This window comes from Brachionichthys hirsutus, chromosome 11, assembly GCF_040956055.1.
Source record: "Brachionichthys hirsutus isolate HB-005 chromosome 11, CSIRO-AGI_Bhir_v1, whole genome shotgun sequence".
Lineage (NCBI taxonomy): Eukaryota > Metazoa > Chordata > Actinopteri > Lophiiformes > Brachionichthyidae > Brachionichthys > Brachionichthys hirsutus.
In genome coordinates, this window is record NC_090907.1 from 3,179,009 (window position 1) to 3,201,697 (window position 22,689).

Sequence of the window (22,689 nt, forward strand, 5' to 3'; positions counted from 1 at the left end):
CCATAATAAGTGTTTGTGAAGGCAATGCGACCTGCCAGGGAATGCTGGGAAATTCCAAACAACATGGCACAGAACTCACCCTCCACCTGCAGGGTCACCCTCCCAGAGAATAGACAACTGGCATCTTCACATGTCTGGTTTGCACGCACACACACACACACACACACACACACACACACAAACACACACGACTCCCTGCCGGTGGAACGGTAGATCTGCAGAGTGCATAAACACAGGAAGCACACAAACAGCTGCCTCCTGGGTGCTACTTTGTGAAGGTTGCATCTTTTCTCTCATGAACTTGTGGAAATAGCTCAACACTGGCATCTTGTGGTTCTACTGTGCACGGAAAGGACAAGCAGGACTTTGTCTTTGCAGTCAGAACTCGCCCTGGTATTGAAAAGAGACATGAAGGGGAGAGAAGAAGCAATGACGTGTCATTTTCTGCATAAATAGTTATGCCTTTTGCCAACATTTGAAATCCCAGATCAGGAAATAAATCAGGAAACATGACATTAATGTGTTATAAAAGTTGTTGTTTTTTAATCAAGCTCTCTAATTTCTCAACTGAACCAACTTATTTTAAGATTTTTTGCTGCATGTATCCATTATTTTACTTGTATTTACAGTTTCTATTTATTGCATTCAAGCGTCTCTTTTTCGGTTCAAACCGAGTACTCTCTGGTGGGTGGCGTTTCAAAAGTCTGACTGACCTGCCGATCCGCATGCAAAACGAGACCCTGACAGCACTCTGTGGTTCTGTCATTGATAAAACACCAGAATGCAGCTACGTACTTTTCATCTCCGCCGTTTGGGCTTCCACTGATTCCACTGATGTGATGGCTGACAGATCACAGATCTGTTTCACAAACTGTCACACTCTAGCGTCCGGCATCTCTTTGTCTTGTTGAAGCTCAAATTCGTCAACTGCAAGAAGAATAAATACTTTGTTTTTGGAGCGTTTCAGTTTTCAAACTTATCCTGCCTGAATGTGCTGCGTCAGCGAGTTCTGACAGAACCGCTGCCATTCAGCCAAGAGATGGAGAAGGGAGGGGGTCGGTCACCAAAACAGCTGACCTCTAACCTTTGTGAGTCACACTTCTGGCTTGCAGCACCCCTAGTGGTGGCAATGATTGGTACACTTTAGTTATGTCATCTTCTCTGCAAGGCAAGGCAGAGCAAATATCCTGGAAGTAAATGTGCGTTTTGAGAAAGCTGCAGCAAACAATGATGTTTTAAGACCTAATTTAAATTGGTAGATAGTATTACAGCCTGCTTGGATCTGACTCCATCCCGGAGTCCCACACTTCGGGTTTCTGGCTGTCTAATAAGATATAAATACATCAGACCCAATGCCATTTGGTGCTGTACACACCAGTAGCAGAATTTTTAAACTCAATTTTAAACTGAAGTGTAATAATGTTCTGAGGGTCCGAAAATGAAGTGTCAACCGATACCTCATTATTTTTTCTCTACTTTATTCACAGACAGAATTCATTGCCAGACAAAATATGCAGTTCAATGTTGTTTTCTCATTTGACTAACATATTATATAATATGCACTGACTTTAGTCCAGTCTCTGACTCCAGACTAAGGCTTTAAATCTTGTTTAACAAAGCATTCTAAGAACAATGCTCTTGTCTTATAGATAACACATGCAAGGGAAAACAAAGTCATCATTTCAAAAGTGATTCGCAAAAGGCATAAAGAACAAAGTGAAAACCAACGACTTTTAATAATAAATATGGACACCAAATAAAGAACGTAGTAACAAGTCCTTTTGAAAAGCAGAAAGGAGAGCGTGTAAGCAGCGGTCAGGCAAGAGTTTAAAGACGCAAGCAACGAATCATCAGCAGTTACATGTCTACATTAGGGAACACAAGGAAGCAAGAGGATGATTGAGATTTCCTCAGGAAGGCAAGGATTTAACAGGTGAGTAAAGAACAGTCACCATGATGACACAGGCAGGCATCGCCCCCAGCAACAGTAACCACTGTACGAACCCCCCCCCCCAAGAGGAAGAGAAGAGGGCCTTGAAATCATACTTCATTACTGGCCAAGAGACTTTGCTACTCAGGAAATCCACGCAGTAGTTAGAAATGCAAATTAAATTAGAACAAATAAATAGGCGGATAGTGGAAAATAAACTCCGACACAGGAAATTAGAAACCAAACCACAAGTAAAGTGCGACTCAGACGTGATCCACGGGAGGATGCTACGGTGGCTGGGGAGGGACTGGAGATGTGCCTTTTGTGTGGGGGTGGGGGGGGGGGGGGGGCAGACGACTTTACGCTTCATCGCAGATAACCGTCTCCACCACAAACGTGTTCTCAAAGTGACGAATGCGGCGGCAGTCTTCTGCCTCGCGCTTGTTGATGCCTGGGAGAGGGAACGCAGAGCTCAGATCAGAGACGGACAGAAACAGTGACACCCCCCCCCCCCCCACCCCCCTGTCACTGATCCCTCCTCCATCCGCTGCTTACGTCTGCGGGTGACGCGGCGGGTCAGGCGGTACGTGTCCTTCCCATTGCACAGGCGGTAGATGAAGGGGCCCAGCTGACGCATGTTGTGCACTTTTCCAGTCACCACCATCTCTTCGTGGATGATGTAGGTCTGAGGCAAGTAGGTCCCCTTCTGCAAGAGACAGAGGCAGAATAGCAGCAAGCCCCAGGGGCAGTGTTCTTCCTACAGCACGGTTGAACAGTCAGAAAAACAGGCGCTTTTATTCAACCCGCCTCTGTCAAAGTAAACAAGAGATGGAGTTCTTCAGGCCGTTATAGCTCGACTGAATAATAAGCTGCATGCTGCTCCCACTTTTAAATAACTGTACTGAATTAAATTTTACACAAGTCTTACAGAAACATGGTCAGAAAACAGAATCTTCAGGGCCTCTATAGCGTCGGCATAAGATCACTCCATCTCAAAGCGTGTTTCTTGGTACATTTGTCTGTGCTGAAGTCAGATGCGAAGATCTTCATCTCATAGCAACTGGAAACAGCAACGGCTAAAAGAAAAACCACTGCTTTCCAAGAGGTGGCCTCACAGTGTGCATCAATGAGGCTGTGATTCTGCAGACCCCCCCCCCCCCCCCCCTGCAACATTCACAACCCAGGAATCAGAATACTTTAATAATCCCATAGGGAATAGTGCTGGGTTCACGTTGCTCTCACAAGTGACGCAAGCGAGATTCGGTATGAAGAATTGAAAATATATATACATGCTATACCTTCACGTTGATAAGTAGCTCCCATAGGTTGCGTGGAGGCATCACGATCGTTGTGTTGAGCTCAATAACGTAGCACTTGTCCAGAGCAATGTCATGGTATGCAGTGAGTCCCTGGAAAATAAAGCACGCTCCATAAAATGTAACGCATTCAAATTGTGCAAAATGCAAGCCATTCTAGAGCCTCACTGCTAACGGCGTTAGCATGCAAATACTCTGAATGCTGCATACCAACGGTAGCATCACGCGCTAGGCGGGATCTATAAACACCGCCCAGCGTGTTTCTCTATGTTAAACAACGCGAGAGCTTTTCCTCACTCGATGGAAGTCGTGGATTATATCAGCCGGATCGCTGCCTCCGAAGTGCGGCACGGGCACGGTGATCTTCTCGTAGTTGTCAGCCAAGTAGATGCCCACATTCTCCTCCAGCTCCTGGCGCCCACGCAGCGGGGCATACACAGAGTCTTCATAGAGAACGCTGCAGTGGAACAGGTTCTCCTCTGGGATCTGCACAGACGCGAGAATCAGAATGGAGAACAGGGCACCGGCCGGGATGTCCGAAAACAAGAAGTACGGCAGCAACGCCATCCTTCTTACTCGTGAGCGGCTTTGTTTGATGATCACAGACACAGACAGCGCGCTTTACTTGGGTCTTACGTGAGGTATGAAGTAGTAGTGGTAGACGTAAATTGAGGCCAGGACCAGACCGGCCATGAACACAACCAGCCCAAATGTCAGGCAGCACAGACCATTCAGGGGAGGCTTTTTGCGTCGCAGCGGCAGAACCAGCTCCTCTTCCTCCTGGAATACACACACACACACACACACACACACACACACACATCTTACTTCACAAAGGACAAGCAGGTGAAAAACGACTAAAATAGAAGTAGGAAAAATGTCGGTGCCTCATTTCCGATGGGACTTGGCAGAGGAAAGCATGAAGGCTGGACTGAGGCGGTGAGTAACCGTCCGACGCCTCCAGTCTCGCGGCCCATCTGCTGGTGCCACGCGCCCCAACCTGGCGCCACACACTGGTAGTATAGTAGTAGCCACTCACTGTGCACTTCCATCTACAAATAACCATGACTGGAGAGGAAGTTCTGAAGCAGCGGTCCTATGGGAGAATAAAATGATGGCTGCTATTCTCGGGGGGGGGGGGGGGGGGGGGGGGGCTACAATGACAATCCAGCGGAATGTTTCACTTTGAAAATGCGATGACACAAAGAGCTTGGAAGCTGAACGGCGTCTTCATGTAATCTTGTTCTTCTCAGCTCAGAGCTGCTCTGTTCCTGTGGAGATGTCTGAGAACAGAGGGTGCATAAGGGCAAGGCGATAACTGTATGTGTGAGCATGCACGCACACACGCGCGCACACACGCACGCACGCACACACCCTTCTGTGGGACTCTGTGTTCTCCCACCCTGCTGAGAGAGATAAAGGCTCCTCACACGAGCTGACAGCCTTTAGCTGCGTACACACAAGTCCCAGTGCGGGGGGGGGCACACAGCTCCTGCACATCTGATCAGAGTGTCCCAGTTAAATCAACAAGCTTAAAAAAGGCTGTACGGGGGGGGGGGGGGGGGGGGTTAAGACAGTTAAGAGTTAATTTTATCCTGCACAATCCCAAACAAAGAGCATGCATTTGTACAATTTAATAACTCCCATGACGCGCGCAAAACACGCACCGGCGCAGAGCAAAGCGTCACAGCAATGTCATGCGTCGTCTCCATATACGCATGTCGAAGGACGCTGTCCAATGTCCCCCCGGATGGTGCAGGCTGTCCCGCAGAGAGCAGCCGGGGAGGGGGGGGGGGCAGCAGGGGCGCGTCGAAATAAACGTTAAAATGAGACGCGGGGAAATAAAGGACACCGCGACACGTTTATCTCACCATCGGATGAAGGACGAGGATTTCTGTCTTGTCGCCGTCATCTTCCTTCTCCGCTTTCTGCCCGGCGACGGGCTGGAAGCTGATCTTCACCATGTCTCGGTCTCGGTGTCCCCGGTTCCCGGTTCCCGGTTCCCGTCCGCTGGCGATGGATGGATGCCTCTATGGAACGAAGTGTCACCTTGTCCTCTTCTCGCTGGGCTGCTCTGTTTTTGTCTTGATCTACCGGAAGTCTGCTTTCTTTATTATATATATAAATACGTGCCGTTAAAGGACCGCTCCGCTGTTTTCTGTCGCAGCAGTGACGCGAAAGGGACAAACCGGGTTCTGTGACGGGACGCGATGCCGTTTGTTTCTCCGGTACCTGAATGCTGCTTCGATCAGCGTGGTGCATTCAAGGACCGGTAGGAATTCACAAACATTCCAATCGGGTTTGTTTTCTCCCAGAAATTGAACGTGTCAAATTACCGAATGAATTATTAGACTATGAATAAACACATTAATAATGTTCTTAAATCTGATTTAGTAACGTTTTCTGGCTTTTGTCAGGTTTTACAGCAACTTTATTATTTATTTTACAATGTTCTCAGTAATCCCCGTCTGAACCGACGGGGAATCGTTTTGTAGCAGCCCTGCACAAAAAGCAGACTAGCTGCTGCTGCTGCTGATACCTTTAACGGAAAGATAGAATTAACAATTATTTGACAGCAAAGTAGATCATTCTGACAACATTCCGGTTCCCCGACTATTGCAAAACGTAAGTTTTTAGTTCAGAACGTAATTTCTTTATAGACCGTAGGAATGCAAGGTTCTGCTTTAAGCGTTGTTAAAAACGACCACAGCTTTATTTCATTCCAAATGTGTTTTCTTTATTCTGATTGTAGGGCCCAGGCCTCGGACACTTCTGAAAGCCACCACACGCTCTAACGCTGAAACTGGAGTCAAAAACAGCAAGACTTCAACTTGACGTGGACAAAATGAGACAATTCCAGCACATCGGCATGCACAGCCAGTGGAGGAACATGCATGCTCAATGCAAATGGAGGGGCTGTGGGCGATCCGGGCAGTGCTGTCGTGTGCAGAGACGCCTTCTAATTTACTCGAATGTACGCCGCAGGACTTTTGCTTTCACTGTCAATGTGAAGTTCACCAGTTTTGATCAGCGCCACAAGAACGATCCGACAGGCCCAGAGAAGTCCGGCATTCGTCACACTCATAGCTGTACTGGAATTATAACCCATCGGAAAGGAAAAGCTCATACATGAGGAGAAAGAGGGAAATGATTCATCAAAGTCTTAATTTAAAAAAAGTAAAATATGGGGGGGGGGGGCTGCTATCCTCGACTCCAGTTAGGTGAGGTTGATCACTCAACACCCGACAAAGTGCAGAAACACACCGGCTTCAATGTTTTCGTTAATGCTCTCCCTCCCTCCTGCACGTTTTCAGCAGTCTAAGATACTCAAAGTGTAGATGGAGAATAAAAAGAGGATCAACCGATCCAGAGCTAATACCATGACATTCCTCTGCTGTACAAATTGTTAATATCCTCTAGGTTAGCTAAACGTGAGCAGGCGCTTTAATTTATGTACAAAGAAACCCACCAACACCCATTTCAGCAGTAAAACGCAATGCAAAAACAATGTCACTTGTTTCTTTTATGGTTTAGAAATTAATTTGATTACAATTAACCAAAAACACAATTTTTGAGGTTTCTCTTTTTTTTTCATGTCAAGATTAAACAAAAATCTACAAAAAAAAAAAAAAAAAAAAGGTATATGTACATTTTCACCCTGATCCAGGAAACAAAAACAAAACCCTCCCAATTCTTGGGCTTGCATCCCTCCCTCCGTTCCTCGCGTGCCATAAAGCACACAGGAAGTAAAAGGTTCTGTGTGATGGCATCAGAGTGCGCCCACGCCAATCACCTGAACAAACCACGGCCACGTTACTGGATGAAGGCGCGGAGAAGAGCTGTGCGGTTGCTGACCAACGTGCCCCCCCCCCCCCCCCCCCCGTCTGTGGCACTGAAGCGTGGGAGCCAGACTGGGCAGCCGCCACAGAGCCGAATGGTTACAGCCAAAAACCCGTCACATTTCAAAGCACGCCACAAACGCACCGCCGTTCAACTGGCTCGTACCATGTTCGTCGCATCACTCAGCGGTTATTCTCGCAGCGTGTGCGTACGCATGTTCTCTGTGTAAACGCGTGTGTTTCTGTTTTATTTATGCGTTTGTGGGTTTTTTTCTGTGTACGAGGACGCCTGTCCTACTTTGAATGTGTTTGATGGACTGTGTCATTATTATACCTTACATGTCTCAAGGTGCAAGAAAGCAGCAGCATCTATTATTGTCTCTTATTTCTGTTGAAGGAAAGGAGAATGGAAAAATGAAAGGAAATATCAAATGAGCAGAGGAGCTGGCGACTTCCTGATGAGCTGACGGGGGGAGGGGGGGGGGGCGTTTAGTTTTTCCATTTGTTTCCTCAATTTGTGTTCAGAAACCAGAACAGCAGCTGCTGATGAGTCCGTTAAGCTGACGTCGTCCGGGTGGCGTCCGGACACGGTCCTGATGGCTCCTCCCAAATTGGATTCAGGCCTCCTGGGGAGCAGGCCTCTTGAGTTCCTTGATCTGTTTGACCAAGTAAGTCTTTTCATCATTAAACTGTTCATCATCCGTTCTGTCATTCTGGAACTTGCTGAGAAACTCGATGAGTTTCTGCTGGTTCTTCAGCAAGATGTCCAGGATGGGCTGTGTCTTGTTGGGATTGGCAACGAACACCTGCGGGTGCAGGAAACTCACGAGGTCAACACGCATAGCCGAGCACCGCGTTTTAGTTTGACAGCGTCTCGGAACGCTCACCTTAAAAACGTGGAACGCCTCGAACTGGATGTTGCGGCTCTTGTCCCGCAGCAGGTTCATCATTAGCTTCAGATTCTCAGGTTTGCTGATATATTTTGTCATTATAGTGAAGTTATGACGGTCAAGAAGTAACTCCCCCAACAACTGGAGGGATTTAGAGTGAGAGACAGGAAGAAAAAAAACATTTACTCAAAGTTTGTCAAAATGTATTCAATTTACAAGGAACTGAAATGCAGCATCTGCAACGAGCGCTAAATAACCTGCTATACAAATTAAGATAAAAGGAGGGGTTGCTTTTCGGTAGATAACACACTCCACCACTAGATGGCAGTCACACCGCGGTGACGGAGGCAGAGCGGTTCAGAGACATCCAACACTTTAGATGCAGAACTGCACGAGAGGCGCTTCCTGGTCGGCCCAAGCGCTCTTACCTTGAGGGACTGCCTTTTCGTCACGTAGTTTTCTGAGTGGAGCAACTTCTCATATTCGCTGAAGAACTAAAGAGGAAGGAGCACGAGGGAGAAGAGAAATAAACCGAAAGGGTTTGAGGGCGAGATAAAAAAAAGTCATCTTAATGCGTCACGCGGTGATTTTCAGTCTGCGTCTCGTATCGAAACAAAACGACAGGAAAATGAGGGTTTGTTTTACACAGATCTGACAGCTTGTCTCTGTTCAGTCTGCTAACCACGCCCCAAATCACAGGCTTCATGCTTCAGCGCTACACACCCAGGCTAGCACTTCTCATTTACATATAAACCATTGAAAAGAACATAGTTTCATTTCTCTGGAGCATCTCAGACAGGATCATCTCCAAAATATTTAATTCCAGTCAAAAGCTTAATGCTGAACAACCCTAGTAAAATAATGGACTATAGTTTGTTCCATATTATTATAATTTAATCATAAAATAAATGCTTAAAACTCTCAGGCTCGGAATTATAATTGATTGTAAACTATAAGAAGACAGCCCTTTTTTATGATGTTATTTCCACACACAATTCACTCACTCTGTCGTAATGTTGCTCCAAAAACTCAGCGCTCAGTAGCTTGTGTCTTGTGAGGAGGTCCTGGAAATAGAAAATGCAGACTAAATGGTTATGACTGGTCCTCGTCTTCCTCCTCCTTGGGTGCTGCATGTACAGCAAACTGCAGAATGTGCAGCAATCATGAGTTGAAATGCATCGGCCTTTCGCTAAACAAGTGGGAAACCCCTTAGCTAAAACCAGACAGACACATGTGGTGGGTTACGGGGTCCCCATCACGGGTTAGTTACACTGTCCGACATATTCCTTTCCTTCACAATACTATGTCAGAGTGAAATTTACTAGGAGAACTCCGGTGGCACATGCAAAGTTATTTGTGGAATGATGAACACGCCTCACACACATCGCCATTCTGGTTAACATACCAAAGAAAGTACCATTTTGGGGGAAACACGTGAATCACATTACAAATATTACACTTGATAAAACAGATGTGATATTTCCTGGAAACTCCTGTGTCCATCATTTCCTGTTCTCCAGCTGTATTTGATTTGAAAGAACGTAATGCTGTCAAAGTTCATGTACTATGCACGTGTACTATACTACATTTGAGTACACTACCGGAAGTATAACACAGTCCACTCAGGTTAATGTCTTTCTTAGAAAGTGTTGCATTAAATAATGTTAACTAACCACCTTCGATACATTAGCAGGAAGTGGAAACACTGAGGAGAGATGTTCTGACAGTGTAAAGAGCATCTCTCCTAACCACAAACGGTAAGTCAGAGTCGGGTTTTAAATTAATTTGCAGCAGGAGTCGGATGTCCTGGAAGCACCGCTCAAAGGAAATGCGTTCGATTCAATTCGAGTCCACTTACTTTGAAAGTGGCAAACGCGTCCGAGGCGATGTCGAACGTGGACATCTCCACGTATCTGAAGAAGTCGTAAAACTGCTCGGACCACAGCGTGATTTTGGCCAAGGGCTCGTGTCTGATGCACTCCCTTAACATGATACCACAGTTTAGGGCGATCTCTGGAGACTCATACCTGCAACGACAGGACAAGCACTACTTGTCAGAATCAGTTTTTTTGGTAACCTTTTGTTTACGTTTCAACCTCATTTCCCTAAAATCGCAAACAAACATTGGGACAGTTTCCATTTTCATTTATCTCTAGACAGAGCATTTGCAAACAGACGCTCGTTTGTCCCTCCGTGTAAAAATGACCTGAATGCTGCTACATATGAACGTTGCCCTATAATGAAGTGTAGTTTAAAGGTCACACCCGTGAGGGTCTCCTTACCCTTTTAGCAGCATGAACAGGATGTTCTGCTGGGTGCAGAGGTACTCCACTGTGGGGGTCCGCGTGCCAATCTGACGCCTCAGGATGTTGTTGAAGATTTGAGCCACGTCTTTCTTACCCTGGTGGGAACAGATAACGGTTTGATGAGGCAGAGGTTAATGTACGCAACACAAATGAGAAAGAAAAAAGTATTTGGTAGTAGCTGCAAACGAAATCATCATAGTTACAAACTGAACATTTACCGTAAATGTGCAAGACCTCCTGAAATTTTAAATAAATATCTTACACTTCTTTTGGATGGTTCAGATTTAGAATTCCTCACCTCGAAGTCGATGAGCTGCAGGTCCGCTACCAGGGTGCTGAGCAGGCCGCTGTTGTAGAGCTCCTGGGCCAGCTGGGCCACCGCTTCTGTTTGGGGCTCTTTTTCATTTGTCCCATACAGGATCTCTTTCATTGCCACCAGACTTTTTGACACCTCCTCTGTTGCCTGAATCGCACACAAACACACCATAAAGCAGACATTACACTCGTTAACTTAGACAAACGCAACCACTTTATTGCTCCCCTTCAATTTTCTGAAGTGTTGAATTGCAAAAATGAAAGACAAGTTGAATGAATTTGAGGAAAAACGTAGGAAACCTTCTCTGCTTTTTTGTCAGAAATGTCATGCTTCTCAAGCACGGTCATGCTGTCCTTCAGGTTTTTGACGATGTCCGCCGGCGACTTGTGGGACTTGCCAAAGGGGAACGGCATGGCGGAGAGTTACCACGAGCAACCAGGGAGCGGACTGTCCACCTGAGGAATGAAATGGAAAACTGGATGAGGGACTGTAAAAACAGGAGGGGCTGCTGCTGATACGATACCTAAACGCATATAAAAACCTTCTGGCTTGTTCCATTTAAAAATTTTAAATTTAAACGTAATCTAACCTGAAACAAAGACAAACTAACTAAACACAAAATACACAATGTTCCTTAGATAACGACCTAACTGCATTGATAACTGGTTGCTTCAATAATTGTTGCTTCAAGTCATTCAGCTGTTATTTAATGCTGATAATATTCCATGGCATATGAATGATGATATACAATTGCACCAGAGGAAAGTGTGTATTTTTCCGAACCTGTGAGCGCCGTAAATTATCTCGATTTGACCTTTAATGCTTCACCAGCAGTTACACAATATTGTAAATCATCCTCATTTAATGATTAACCTCCCCCAAGTCCACTATGACATGTGCCTACGTACACCATAACATTTCCTCAGATCTTTGTATGACCCACTGACTGACTAGTGATGAACGAGTCCATGTATGCTAACCTTGGTCAACATATCCACCCTCCCCATGTAAAAATGTCTAAATCACAAATAAAAATAAACACGTCATCAAAAACCACAGGAAACACTAGTAATGATAAAAGAAAACAACCATCTCTCACTCTGACTCATTTAACTGTGTTACTTTACAAGTATTCTTATCTGCTAGATTCCCTGACCCACCCAACCATCTGACAAACACTGTGGGGTAAAAGCCAAAGTGTACAAACAGTATAGCTCAGAACATGCTACCTACTCCAAGAACCCAAAATGAAAATGTGAAAACAGATTACCGTGTTATATACTCTTTTTGTTTTTTTATGTGTTTGAACATGTTAATTTCGCGCCATTAAACAAACATCCAACTCGTCTAGCCGTCCGACACCAACCTGCTGTCTGGCTGGGATCCTCTGAACTTTTAACACTAACCCTCGAGCTGTCTCTGCATCTCACGTCTTAGCTGGGAGTCTACATTTAGAAAACAGCCCTGGGGGCCAGGACTGTAGACCAAGCAGCAACGTGGAGTGGGAGGTGCAGTACCCCCATATATGAGACGCGTCATGTGTGACTGAGCAGACATTTAAATTTGTCCCAGGCGTCGCTGTTGACAGAAGAACTCAGGTTCACACCTTTATTCATCTACAAACTTCGCCAGGTGGCCGAATCCGGTTTCCCCCCCCATTGGCTAATGCCCGTTAATGTAGCCAGCAGGCAGGAGAACAGCTCCCGGTATCAATGACGCAAACATGGCCGATTCTAAATCAGATGGTCGCCACTAACACAGAATGACTCGGTTACTAATCAGATATTATTTGCTGGGGTAACTTTCGATCCACAAACAAACATAACATGGAGTTTTAGCCACGGCCAGAGTTAAAGTCCAAACACTGAGTCTGGACTATCATATTAGCCAGAGCTTGCTTTAATCGCTTGCCATGGCTACCGTTCCCAAAAGCAAACAAAAGAGTATTTGTAGCCAGCTCAAACGTCAACATCACCCCCCCCCCCCCCCCCCCCACCACCACCCGACCCACCCTTCATCTGCCAGGAACAAACTGCCAGCAGCCGGCACGTCATAGGTTCTATGCACGTCAGAAACCGTTTGAAGCACTTAAAGTTAAAAGCTGCAAACTGGCAGCGCCGGCCCAGCAACACGAAGCTGCACGTCAGCGCCGCCCCTCTGCTCTCCATGCCCGGTTTGTGATGGTGAAGAGACAGCCAACTTTGCGCAATGCTAACAAAATGGACCCTTGCTCGCTGAGTAATTCTGGGTCTAACAAATGCAAGGCAACTCACACAAGCAGTTCCAGTAGGTGACTGGGATTAGGGGACACTTACTCTGGACCCGCAGCCAACTTTGTTTTGCTAATTTTACGCTAATATGGCCTAAACAGTTAAATCACAGTCCATTAAGCAATGCTACTTGGCTCTGAATGCTAATGTCCTACCGACACACAGGGGCCTCGGAAGGCATGATTCTTGCAAACCCTTCTTAAATGTTTGATTTACCTTTAATCAGACAGTAATGTTAGAAGTCAGTAAAAAAAGATCGCGGTGAGCCTTTTCATCACGTAATGTTGGCACCGCTAGCTAGCTTAGCATAGCGTTAACCAGGCCTTAGAAAAGGGTCCTCGAGCAATGCCTGACAAATCATCAACACCAAGTTAGATTCCGCTAAGAAATATCTACACCCTGAGAACATTTGTAAAGTGAGAAAATATTAGCAAAAATAGCGACGTTAGCTGCTAATTTAACTAGCTTACTCTAGAGAACCGTTAGCTAAAGTAGCTTTACGCCACAATACACGCAATTGTTAATCAGTAACAACGAAATACCTGGTAAACGACGTTATCTTTCGTTTCTTGCTATTTTTCCAACACAGTCAGACAGACTCAGGTGGTCTTTAGAACAAAAGCTGCTTTGTTCCCCTTGGCCGTAAGTTGACTGTAATAATAGTGCGGCTCCTGTCTGAGTGTCTGTCGCAAGATCTCGCGAGAGAAACGTAAGCACGTCTGTTGAAAAAGAAGAGACGGTGATAGATCGATGATGATGGTGATGATGATGATGATGATGATTATAGATAGATAGATAGATAGATAGATAGATGTCTGGATGTGTGTGTGTGTGAGGGAGAGAGAGAGAGAGAGAGAGAGAGACTGTGTGCCGGTAACGAGCAGCCTCTACTGCCCCCCCGTGGCTGTATCATGTCGGGCACACTCCTCGGGTTATGACGTGTGATGGCCGTAGGAGGGCGCGCTCTCGCTGTGAACACGTCTTCAGGTCGCCGAGGAAATTGTGAATTTTATTTCGGCATCTATCAAATTGAGTATTTCTTGTTTGCTTGGCCTCTATAGACTAGAATTCCACTACAACTCAAAGGAAGATATGATGCCAACAATTCATTCCAAAAATAGACTGCTTTTAAGGATTATGATTAAGATAAACTTTTATTGTCTTTGATGTTATTCACTTTTCTACACTATAAACACGTTCCTTTTTTTCTTAATTAGGAATCTACAGGTTCTATGGGTTCAGCTGTCTGTGTTGAAATCACTATCAATCTACTGAAAACCTTCAATTTATGTCAAAATCTTGGAAAGCTGTACTGCCTTAAACGTTATTGACTAACTAGTTAATTAGTTACGGTCAAACTCTGATATTTTTTACTTGCAAAGAAATGTTGGTTTGTCCATATGGTTATGAATTAATTTGATAACATTTTATGAGCATGAACTATTCATTGTATTTTTGTGTTGATTTGAATCATTAATCACATTGTTTTAAAATGTTTGTTTTTTTAACTTTTGCGTCTAATATTATTGATTATTATTGAGGTTTGCCCTCTGGGTGCTAAACTAGTCAATGCAGGTACTAAAAAGACTCAAAGCTGTTGACAGACAGACAGACAGACAGATAGATAGACAGATAGATAGATAGATAGATAGATAGATAGATAGATAGATAGATAGATAGATAGATAGATAGAGTTATTCCTCCCTTCATGCTGATTAGGTTTGAATGGACGCCATTGTTTGGACCCGGTTCCCACGACCCGGCATTCGCCTGGCAGTCGCGTGGCTAAATAACACGGACTCTTGTTAAAGGACTCCGAAGGTTGTTTTTTTTTGGGGGGGGGGGCATCTGGTCAACCTGACATCTGCTCGCTAACAGATGAAAACACGGAGTGATCAAAGCGGACTAAACGCACTGGGAGCTCATGCTGTCTGACTCTTGCGCCTCGGACAGCTGCTCAATGGAGGAATTCCGAAGATTGGAATTAATAGTTCACATGTTGAAAATAAATGCAATAACTGACGCACATTTTCTGACACCCGAAGCCGTTCTCGGGTGTCTGACGTCTTTTCCTTCCGGTTTCTGCAGGTTGTGTATTGTTGCTCCTGTAAAGCAGGTGAGGCTTTCCGAGGACTAAAGTAACTTCACACTCTTGTTCATGTGAGAGAAGAGGAAACGACGGTTTATAGTTGTGTTGCTGGGCCGGGTGGGAGTGGGAGTGTTGTGCGTGCAGGTTTCAGCCTGGACATCTGTCTTTTTTTTTCTAGGCCGGGTCTCTCGGTTCTTGAATGGAGGCAGTGACCTGGTGGGACCCCGTGTGTGGGAAAATCCCACAGCCAAAGAGTTTGCGCATTCACATGCTAATCGCGCTCCATAAATAAGACGGGCGCGCCGCGCCGAGGGCCCTAGAGGCGCGCCGACGCGGAGAGGCGAGGAGGTCCAAGCCCAGGGAAGGAAACATGACTGCGCGCAACGTGGGGACACGTCCCAGTGCGAAGGAGGAGAGGAAGGTATTTTACACTTCAATTTCTCCTTTATTATAGGAGCTCTGCGTGCGTGCGCGCTGCGGCGCGTGCATGCCTTTAACCGAGGCTTTACTCTTACAGCTGAGAAAGCCGCTCATCGAGAGGAAACGGAGAGAGAGGATCAATCACTGTTTGGATCAGCTGAAAGAAACCGTGGCGGGAGCGTTCAGGCTGGATGTGAGTATCTTCCCTCCTCCAGAGACTCGTCCAGAGAGTAAATGTGCAGAAAGAAGCTCAACGCCGTCGCTGCTCGTGTCTCAACAGCAGTCCAAACTGGAGAAAGCCGATATTCTGGAGATGACTGTGAAACATCTCCGGAACGTCCAGAATGATAAAGTCAACGGTAAGGAGCGCGGCGGCTCTGTGTGCATGTTGCGCCGTCACCACCAGGGGGTGCTATAACCTCACACCTCCCACGTCCTTCTCTCTCCTGCAGACCCCCCAGTCGGCCTGGAGGCCCAGCAGAAATACGGCACAGGTTACATCCAATGCATGCACGAGGTCCACAACATGCTGCTCGCCTGCGACTGGGTGGATAAAGCTCTGGGCTCCCGCCTGCTCAACCACCTCCTCAAGTCGCTGCCCAGGGCCACCGATGAGCGCCGTCTCCAGTCACCCCCCAGGCATGATGCCCCTCCGCGAGGCCTGGGGATCCCCGGGACGCCCCTCAGAGGAGACCCCCTTGCTGGGAGGGAAGCGGATGGGTGTCCAGAGAGTCCAGGACTCCACAGCTTCCCCCTGCAGGGGATGCTGGAGATGTGGAGGCCCTGGTGAGCCGGTGGATGGATGATCTTGTTAGCCCTTCCTCTGTTATGTATCTTATAGATATGCTGCTCGGAAAGACAAACGTGGGGCAGTTTTGTTCCAGCGATTATTGTTATTGTAGGTGTGTGACGATGACTGCAGACCTTTTCTGAGTACTTCCCTTCAGAAGACAACTTCCTGTAGCCTGCATTATAGAAGGCTCTTATTAATCTTTCGTGTATTTATTGTATTAACAGCATTATTTATTTGATATTATAAGGTGTGACTTTGCTTCTTAGACCATTTGTGTGGTATTAAATAGATTTTATGTCTACCCCCAAGCATTAATGATAATAAAATGTATTGTGTACTCTTGTGATTTTTATTGCACTTTATAAATAATGTAGCTCACATTTATTTGTTCGTGTAATCTCAGCAGCCATAGATAATTGGATCTAGCTATAAAGACATATACTTTTGATTAGAGCTCAGCGTTTCCTTTCAGGCTCCTTTAGCTCTGATGGTTGCAGCTGAAAGGAGCCAACAGTTCCATTTTGCTTCATTTTCAGCAACAACAATAATTCCTGATTAAATTCACAAGAAGCACGTGTTGATTTGTCAAGCTCACACTTTGTCAATTTAACTTTAGGCCTGTTCTAATCGTGCACAAATAGGACGGTGAGATCTGCTCGGCTAAATGGAAATGAAACCGTTGTGTTTTTAACTAGGCCTCTTAGTGTCATTTTGCCTGCCGGCATGTTATCTACATCAGTGTAACATGGTGCCATGCCCCCTAATGAATGACATCCTCAATTCATGCTATTTAAAAAGCAATATCTTCTTATTTGCAGGCCGGTTTGTTACGACGGAGCTGAATGAGACCGAAAATGTGGTGTAAAATGAAATGCGTAATAAAAATTACAGGCCGAATAAGATAAAAACCAACATTGGTTGATTTACGCACTAGTTATGGGACACTTACACCGAGCAGAACTACCATGTCACGTGACACAGCCGGGTCCTTCCCACGATAACTGGTCCCTCGGCGGGTTCACCAACAAAAGCGACGAGAAGCAGCTGCTCTCTCTCCATTAAGATCTGGAGCAGGGAGGTGGCGACGTGCCAAAGCCGCTAAACCCGAAAGCTCGGAACCTCCTTCGCGTTGGAGCACCGGAGTCTGGGGGCGCCTTTTGTGTCAAAAATGAGGAATACATGTGGAAATACTATGCGTGAAAGTTCACCTGCGTGGACGCACCTTTACCTGACAGGTGGCTCACGTGCGATTGGAGCTGATTCAATTCAATTCAAGCGCTAGATCACAACAGGAAGTCATCTCAAGCTTTACAGGATTAGCAGGGAAAGACAGAACCCAACTTGACCCACAAGAGCAAGCACTTTGGAAACGGGGGCAAGGAAAAACTTCCCTTTAACAGGCAGAAACCTTGGACAGAACCTCGGATCATGGTGGACGGCCATCTGTCTGACCGGCTGGGCTGAGAGAGAGAGAGAGGTCGGAGGATAGTCAAAAACAAGGAGATGGATGGGGAAGTGATAGAGAGAGAACAGGAGCAGACAAAAACCAGACGAATAAAACTAGAAATGCCAGCCAGTTGATAAAACTGATATTCTGCAGGTGATTTGCATGATAATGCATGTTAAATTAAAGTGTATCATAACGAGGAGCGTGGAGTTGGAGGATGCTATTATAAATAAAATAAAATAAATCCATGCAGTGTGAAACCAAACGCAGGAAATCCCAAAGCTATACTAATACCACAAGTACCAATAATTTAAAGCTGAAGTTTCTATAAAGGAGGAAAAAGTTTGTATCTGCGACTTCACGATCAGAAGTCACCAGACAGGAGAGCAGGCGAGGCGCAGCGCAACACCTGCCGTTCCCTTTGGCTGGGGGGGGGGCGCCGGCAGCAGCTGCCCTCTGCAGGCATCGCGTTACATCCTCAATCTGCCGAGGCGCAGACACAAAGGCCGGCGGAGCCGCGAGTGGGTCGGCCTGAAAAAGGACGGACAATAGCCGCATAAAAAAAAAAGAAAAGGAAAACCACAAAACTCTTTGTGGTTTAAATTTACTTTACATCAGAACTCACTTTTCTAAACATTAATCCGGATTAAGAAAAGCAATAAAGTCCGTCATTCTATTCTAAATCAATTTATAGGGAACCAAATTAGAGATTTTATTCAAATTAATATCCGAGTGTTGTTATTAAGAACGGTCTGCGTGATAATGAAGGGTGCGCGCACACACACACACACACACACACACACACTTTCCAACCGTGGGGCGGGGCGGGGTGCGTGTGGGGGGTCGGTCCCCTAACACAACCAACCGTTTGTCAAAGGCCATCCAGCTCCTCGGGGCTCAGACCGGGGCTGACCGGAGACAAAGGGAGAGGGCGCTGATTGGCTCCGCCCGTGCGCGCTCTGTTGCCCCCCCCCCCCCCCCCCCCCCCCAGCTCGAGCAGCTCGGCCCCCATTCACATGATAATAAGCCCCTATAAATACTAACAACAGCCACTCAGCGCCAGCAGCGCGTCTCACCCAAACACGGGCCGCCTCGCCTCGGCGGAGAATCTGGTTTCTTGTTTTGTTTTTTTTTGTCAACCCGAAACCTTCCGTTTGCCAGCTGCCCCCCCCCGCCACCCCCCCGCGCTGCCGACTGGAGAGGAGAACGCAGCATAGCAGGGAGAAGCCAGAACGGCGCGGCGGCGATCCGACCATCTTGGCTCCACCGAACTGGAAATGGAAGGAGATGAGCTCGAATGCGGGCTCGGGAAAGCGGACCGGAAGGTGCGGGTTCCGTTCTGGTTCCGTTCATTTGACAGTGGCGTGTGCGTGTGCGTGTGCGTGTGCGTGTGCGTGTGCGTGTGACGTCAGTGACAGCGTGATCCTTGTGTTTCCAGCAGATCAGGAAACCTCTGGTGGAGAAGAAGAGACGGGCGCGCATCAACGACAGTTTGACGGAGCTAAGGACTCTGTTGGCGGACGCGGACGTGAGTACGGCGCGCGCGCGCGCGCTCACGCGGCTCACCTGTCCGCCCCCCCCTCCCTGTGATCCAGACTGCGTCCTAGAGGTGCGGTTCGGTTCTGATGGAGCTCTGCTTGGTTGTTTCCGCAGCTTCATTCCAAGATGGAGAACGCAGAGGTGCTGGAGATGACGGTGAAGAGGGTGGAGGAGCTCCTGAAGAATCGAACCCAAGGTCTGAAAATCGAATCCCAGACCCATCAGCCTCCCGAATATTGCAGTAGAGAAAGAATGTATTGATTTTTAGTCGCATGATTGGACCTTTTGTGGTCTAATAATTACAATAATATAATTACATCATATTTTTTTGGTTGAATAGTCTTCACATTTTGGATGAATAAATAAATACATTCATGATGTCAGTAGAACCCAACCTGTGGGATTCTGTTGGCTGGTATAGGTTCATGACCCGATAAGGAAAATGTCACATCAAAGGACCTCAAAGCAAAGACGTTGGAGTGATCTCAAAGCTGTGAAAGTCATTTTGTATAAAACATTCTCTGTGTTCTAACCTGGAGCTCCAGGATTCAGTAACTTATAGTGCCGTGCCCCCCCCCACAGACGCAGGCGTGCTCAGCCGAGAAGCCAGCGAACGGTTTGCTGCCGGCTACATCCAGTGCATGCACGAGGTCCACATGTTCGTGTCCACCTGTCCCGGTATAGACGCGACAGTGGCGGCGGAGCTTCTCAACCATCTGCTGGAGTGCATGCCCCTCAACGAGGACCGCCTCCAGGACGTCCTGATGGATCTCATCGCCGACACGTCCGGCGGGAGCAGCGGCAGCGTGACGCTGCTTTCCCCTGGAGGAAGGGGTCTGTCCAGCGGCTCGTCCGCCGTCCTCTCCCCGGCTCCCTCCGTCACGTCCAGTGAGGACGTGTGCTCGGACCTGGATGAGACCGACAGCGAGCACAACCAGAGTTCCTCTGAGGCTCTGGCGTGCAAGCGGTCCATGTGGAGACCCTGGTAGGGCCCTGGAATTTAGATCGGAAGCATTTTGGGATACACTGAAGCAGGAATTCTTTTACAAGGTGTGCTATACCGGAAAAGGAAATTCCACCATGCAACACGAGATCTCACGTTAAATTTAATTCCTGGGCTTATTGGCTGGATTTTCTTCTGGATTCCCCGCATCAATGTTCAATAATCCAATATTCTGTTCAGCGAGAGCCGCGGAACTACGGATCAGTCTGGGTTTTTTTTGTTTGTTTTTTTGTCTGTGTGACTTCACACCTAAACTAAAGCAGAAGGACCCTTTCCTTGGCATTCTGGGAAATGTAGGATTTGCTGAGATAGACAGTTAAAGTTGATGGAGAGTCCATTCAGATATAGAAAATAAAACTCCTGATGTGCTCCAGATGTTGAAGGAGCCCGTGGCGTTCTCAGGCCTCTGCTTTCCACTTTGCTTCGAGTCGTCTGTTCGGACTTCATTTTACACCTGGAGCAAAATGAATCTTTAATTCCCTCCCAAGACAGCCAACAAAGAGCAGAAGAGTTAACGCTTTTTCTTTCTTTAATGGATATGACAGATGAAGAAACTGACAGGAAATAGGAGAAACGAACCTGCAGCCTTTGTGCATGGGGGCGTAAGTGCCTAAAGATCTGCCCCCCCCCCCCGTTTTACGTTTTTTTTATTGCGTCAACATCTTTGTGTGTAAATATATATAGGATTTGTATGTGGAGAAAAGCTCTTTTAGAAACTGAGACGTCTGGCAATGCCTCTGATTAATATAAATATTTCTATTGTATTTCAGAAAACATGTAGTTTATTGGACCAGTATAGCCTCCTACGTATTGATCACTTTATGCGTAATAATGTTTAGAAATACAAGTAAAATATCTGAGTTTACAAAATAAAATAATGTTAATGAAAAGCTGGTTCTTGATTCCACTCGGTGTGCAGAATTAGAATAAATTAGAATAAAGGGGGAAACGTGCGTGCCGACTTATCTGTGTGTGCGTGTGTGAACACCACGGCATCCGTGCACAGCAGCCCGTGCACGTCAGAGGTCCATCGTGGGCACCTTCCAAGTATCAGAGCCAAACAAAAAACAGGAGTAAAGACTCTCACCACGGGGACGCGCGGTGCGTGCGCGCCTATAGGAAAGAGTCGCACCCTCCAAGTGTCTCCACTCGCACCTCCTCCTCATCCTCATCCCCACGGAACTGTTACATCCTGTCTGGTCTGGACCAGACGACCCGCAGCCACGCACCGGCGCAGCAAAGACGCGCAGCGATGCTGCTGGGTGTGAACGTCGGAGGAAACGCACGGAAGTGGGCGCGGAGACGCGCTGATCAAAGCTGCGCCATTTGACAGAGGAGCGTCAAATGGTCGCCCCGACAGGGAACACAAGCAGGCTGACATTCTTCAAAGGGATCAGAAGGCTTTTGAGGGACACGAGGTGCAGATCGGTGGGACGTAGTGACGCAGCCTTGATTTAAATATACTGTAACTGTAGTAAACACTCCAAAATAAAAGTACTGTAATACTTCAAAAGACCAAAGTGTGTTTTTTAATGTGGTTCACTTTATGCTGTATAGTTTGATGTTCACATTTATAAGCTATTTTTGTTCAATTCTTTTAAGGAATGGCAGATTTCCCTTTCCTTCACTTTATTTTGGAGGATTATGCACTCACACATCTTTCCATTGGAGCCTATCCCAGCAGCGCACACCCTGGACAAGCTTTCCGTGCGCTCTCGCCTCGAATCGGGCCGCGGAGATAAATGGAGCCTCCTCCTCCTCCGCCTCCTCCTCCCTCTGCCTCTCCTCTCCTCTCTTGTAGCATCCTCCTCCTTTGCGCCTCTCCTCCCCCCCTGTACTGACTGGAGCGATGCGATGAAGTGAACGCAGTCAGCCAATCAGCTGCGCGTAAAAGAATCCATTATTATTTATATGTAAAATGTATTTCGTGTCAAAACCGGAAAAAAATATGGAAGAATTAAAATGCTGGAAGTTTAATGTTCTCTATAAACTGAAAAACATGGATTATTGAGTCACGTCCGGTTCCGCTCGTCTTTGTTCAGGAGGGCCGGGATTATTTATTAGAGATTAAGCTAGAACCTTCTGATGGTCTGGGTTCCAACCAGAACCTCTCGTCTCCAAGGATGGTTGTTGGATGGATGAATGGATGGATGCATCTGAGCCTCTTTAGGGGTGCTTTCACACTGCACCAAGAGGACTCGGTTCCTTTGGGAGCAAACTCCTGCATTTATAATTCGCTAAAAAGGTCTGCGTTGCCACTGTGATTTATTCACAAAACGAACTTTCGGAGCAACGTCGCGTGGCTGAAAGGGGCGCTCGTCGATTGGACAAAGTAGAAGGGGAAGTCCCGCCCTCTCCCATGTTAAATGTTACACAACGCTAGTCATTTCTAACAAAGACAAAGTCGCTGGAGACTGAAGTGGACTCCAGGACTACAAATAGTTAATGAAGTGGACTCCAGGACTACAAATAGTAAATGGAATGGACTCCAGGACTACAAATAGGGAATGAAGTGGACTCCAGGACTACAA

The 22,689-nt window shown here is 46.7% G+C and overlaps 4 protein-coding genes across 4 annotated transcripts; 2 read left to right on the forward strand and 2 right to left on the reverse strand.

The window, feature by feature from the left end:
- Window positions 1-1,505: 1,505 nt before the first annotated feature.
- Window positions 1,506-5,210, reverse strand: itm2ca (integral membrane protein 2Ca). Its single transcript, XM_068745301.1, has 6 exons — window positions 5,118-5,210; window positions 3,883-4,026; window positions 3,544-3,732; window positions 3,229-3,339; window positions 2,486-2,636; window positions 1,506-2,381 (listed from the first exon to the last, which is right to left on the reverse strand). The coding sequence occupies exons 1-6, from the start codon at window positions 5,208-5,210 to the stop codon at window positions 2,290-2,292; spliced, it is 780 nt and encodes a 259-aa protein (XP_068601402.1). The 3' UTR covers window positions 1,506-2,289.
- A 1,907-nt stretch (window positions 5,211-7,117) lies between these two features.
- cab39 (calcium binding protein 39) lies at window positions 7,118-13,503 on the reverse strand. The gene is made up of 9 exons (XM_068745221.1): window positions 13,410-13,503; window positions 10,897-11,052; window positions 10,580-10,744; window positions 10,258-10,376; window positions 9,834-10,002; window positions 8,980-9,039; window positions 8,404-8,469; window positions 7,973-8,116; window positions 7,118-7,891 (listed from the first exon to the last, which is right to left on the reverse strand). Exons 2-9 carry the CDS (start codon window positions 11,008-11,010, stop codon window positions 7,703-7,705), a joined length of 1,026 nt encoding a protein of 341 aa, XP_068601322.1. The 5' UTR covers window positions 11,011-11,052; window positions 13,410-13,503; the 3' UTR covers window positions 7,118-7,702.
- Window positions 13,504-15,258: 1,755 nt separating this feature from the next.
- On the forward strand, window positions 15,259-16,166 carry her8.2 (hairy-related 8.2). The gene is made up of 4 exons (XM_068745596.1): window positions 15,259-15,377; window positions 15,474-15,569; window positions 15,657-15,735; window positions 15,829-16,166. Exons 1-4 carry the CDS (start codon window positions 15,327-15,329, stop codon window positions 16,164-16,166), a joined length of 564 nt encoding a protein of 187 aa, XP_068601697.1. The 5' UTR covers window positions 15,259-15,326.
- A 2,727-nt stretch (window positions 16,167-18,893) lies between these two features.
- her13 (hairy-related 13) lies at window positions 18,894-20,144 on the forward strand. The gene is made up of 4 exons (XM_068745504.1): window positions 18,894-18,941; window positions 19,058-19,144; window positions 19,270-19,351; window positions 19,738-20,144. Exons 1-4 carry the CDS (start codon window positions 18,894-18,896, stop codon window positions 20,142-20,144), a joined length of 624 nt encoding a protein of 207 aa, XP_068601605.1.
- The last annotated feature ends 2,545 nt before the right edge of the window (window positions 20,145-22,689 follow it).

Bases quoted from the DNA above. Each gene is read 5' to 3' on its own strand.
- itm2ca (XM_068745301.1), bottom strand. From the start codon at position 5,210: ATGGTGAAGATCAGCTTCCAGCCCGTCGCCGGGCAGAAAGCGGAGAAG. The intron at 4,027-5,117 runs GTGAGATAAACG...TGTGTATTCCAG, and splicing joins TCCTCGTCCTTCATCCGATG to GAGGAAGAGGAGCTGGTTCT. The intron at 3,340-3,543 runs GTGAGGAAAAGC...TTTATTTTCCAG, and splicing joins TAATCCACGACTTCCATCGA to GGACTCACTGCATACCATGA.
- cab39 (XM_068745221.1), bottom strand. From the start codon at position 11,010: ATGCCGTTCCCCTTTGGCAAGTCCCACAAGTCGCCGGCGGACATCGTC. The intron at 10,745-10,896 runs GTTTCCTACGTT...TGTGCGATTCAG, and splicing joins CTGACAAAAAAGCAGAGAAG to GCAACAGAGGAGGTGTCAAA. The intron at 8,470-8,979 runs GTGAGTGAATTG...CTTCCTCTTTAG, and splicing joins TGGAGCAACATTACGACAGA to TTCTTCAGCGAATATGAGAA.
- her8.2 (XM_068745596.1), top strand. From the start codon at position 15,327: ATGACTGCGCGCAACGTGGGGACACGTCCCAGTGCGAAGGAGGAGAGG. The intron at 15,378-15,473 runs GTATTTTACACT...TTACTCTTACAG, and splicing joins GTGCGAAGGAGGAGAGGAAG to CTGAGAAAGCCGCTCATCGA. The intron at 15,570-15,656 runs GTGAGTATCTTC...GTGTCTCAACAG, and splicing joins CGGGAGCGTTCAGGCTGGAT to CAGTCCAAACTGGAGAAAGC.
- her13 (XM_068745504.1), top strand. From the start codon at position 18,894: ATGGAAGGAGATGAGCTCGAATGCGGGCTCGGGAAAGCGGACCGGAAG. The intron at 18,942-19,057 runs GTGCGGGTTCCG...TGTTTCCAGCAG, and splicing joins TCGGGAAAGCGGACCGGAAG to ATCAGGAAACCTCTGGTGGA. The intron at 19,352-19,737 runs GTCTGAAAATCG...CCCCCCCCACAG, and splicing joins CCTGAAGAATCGAACCCAAG to ACGCAGGCGTGCTCAGCCGA.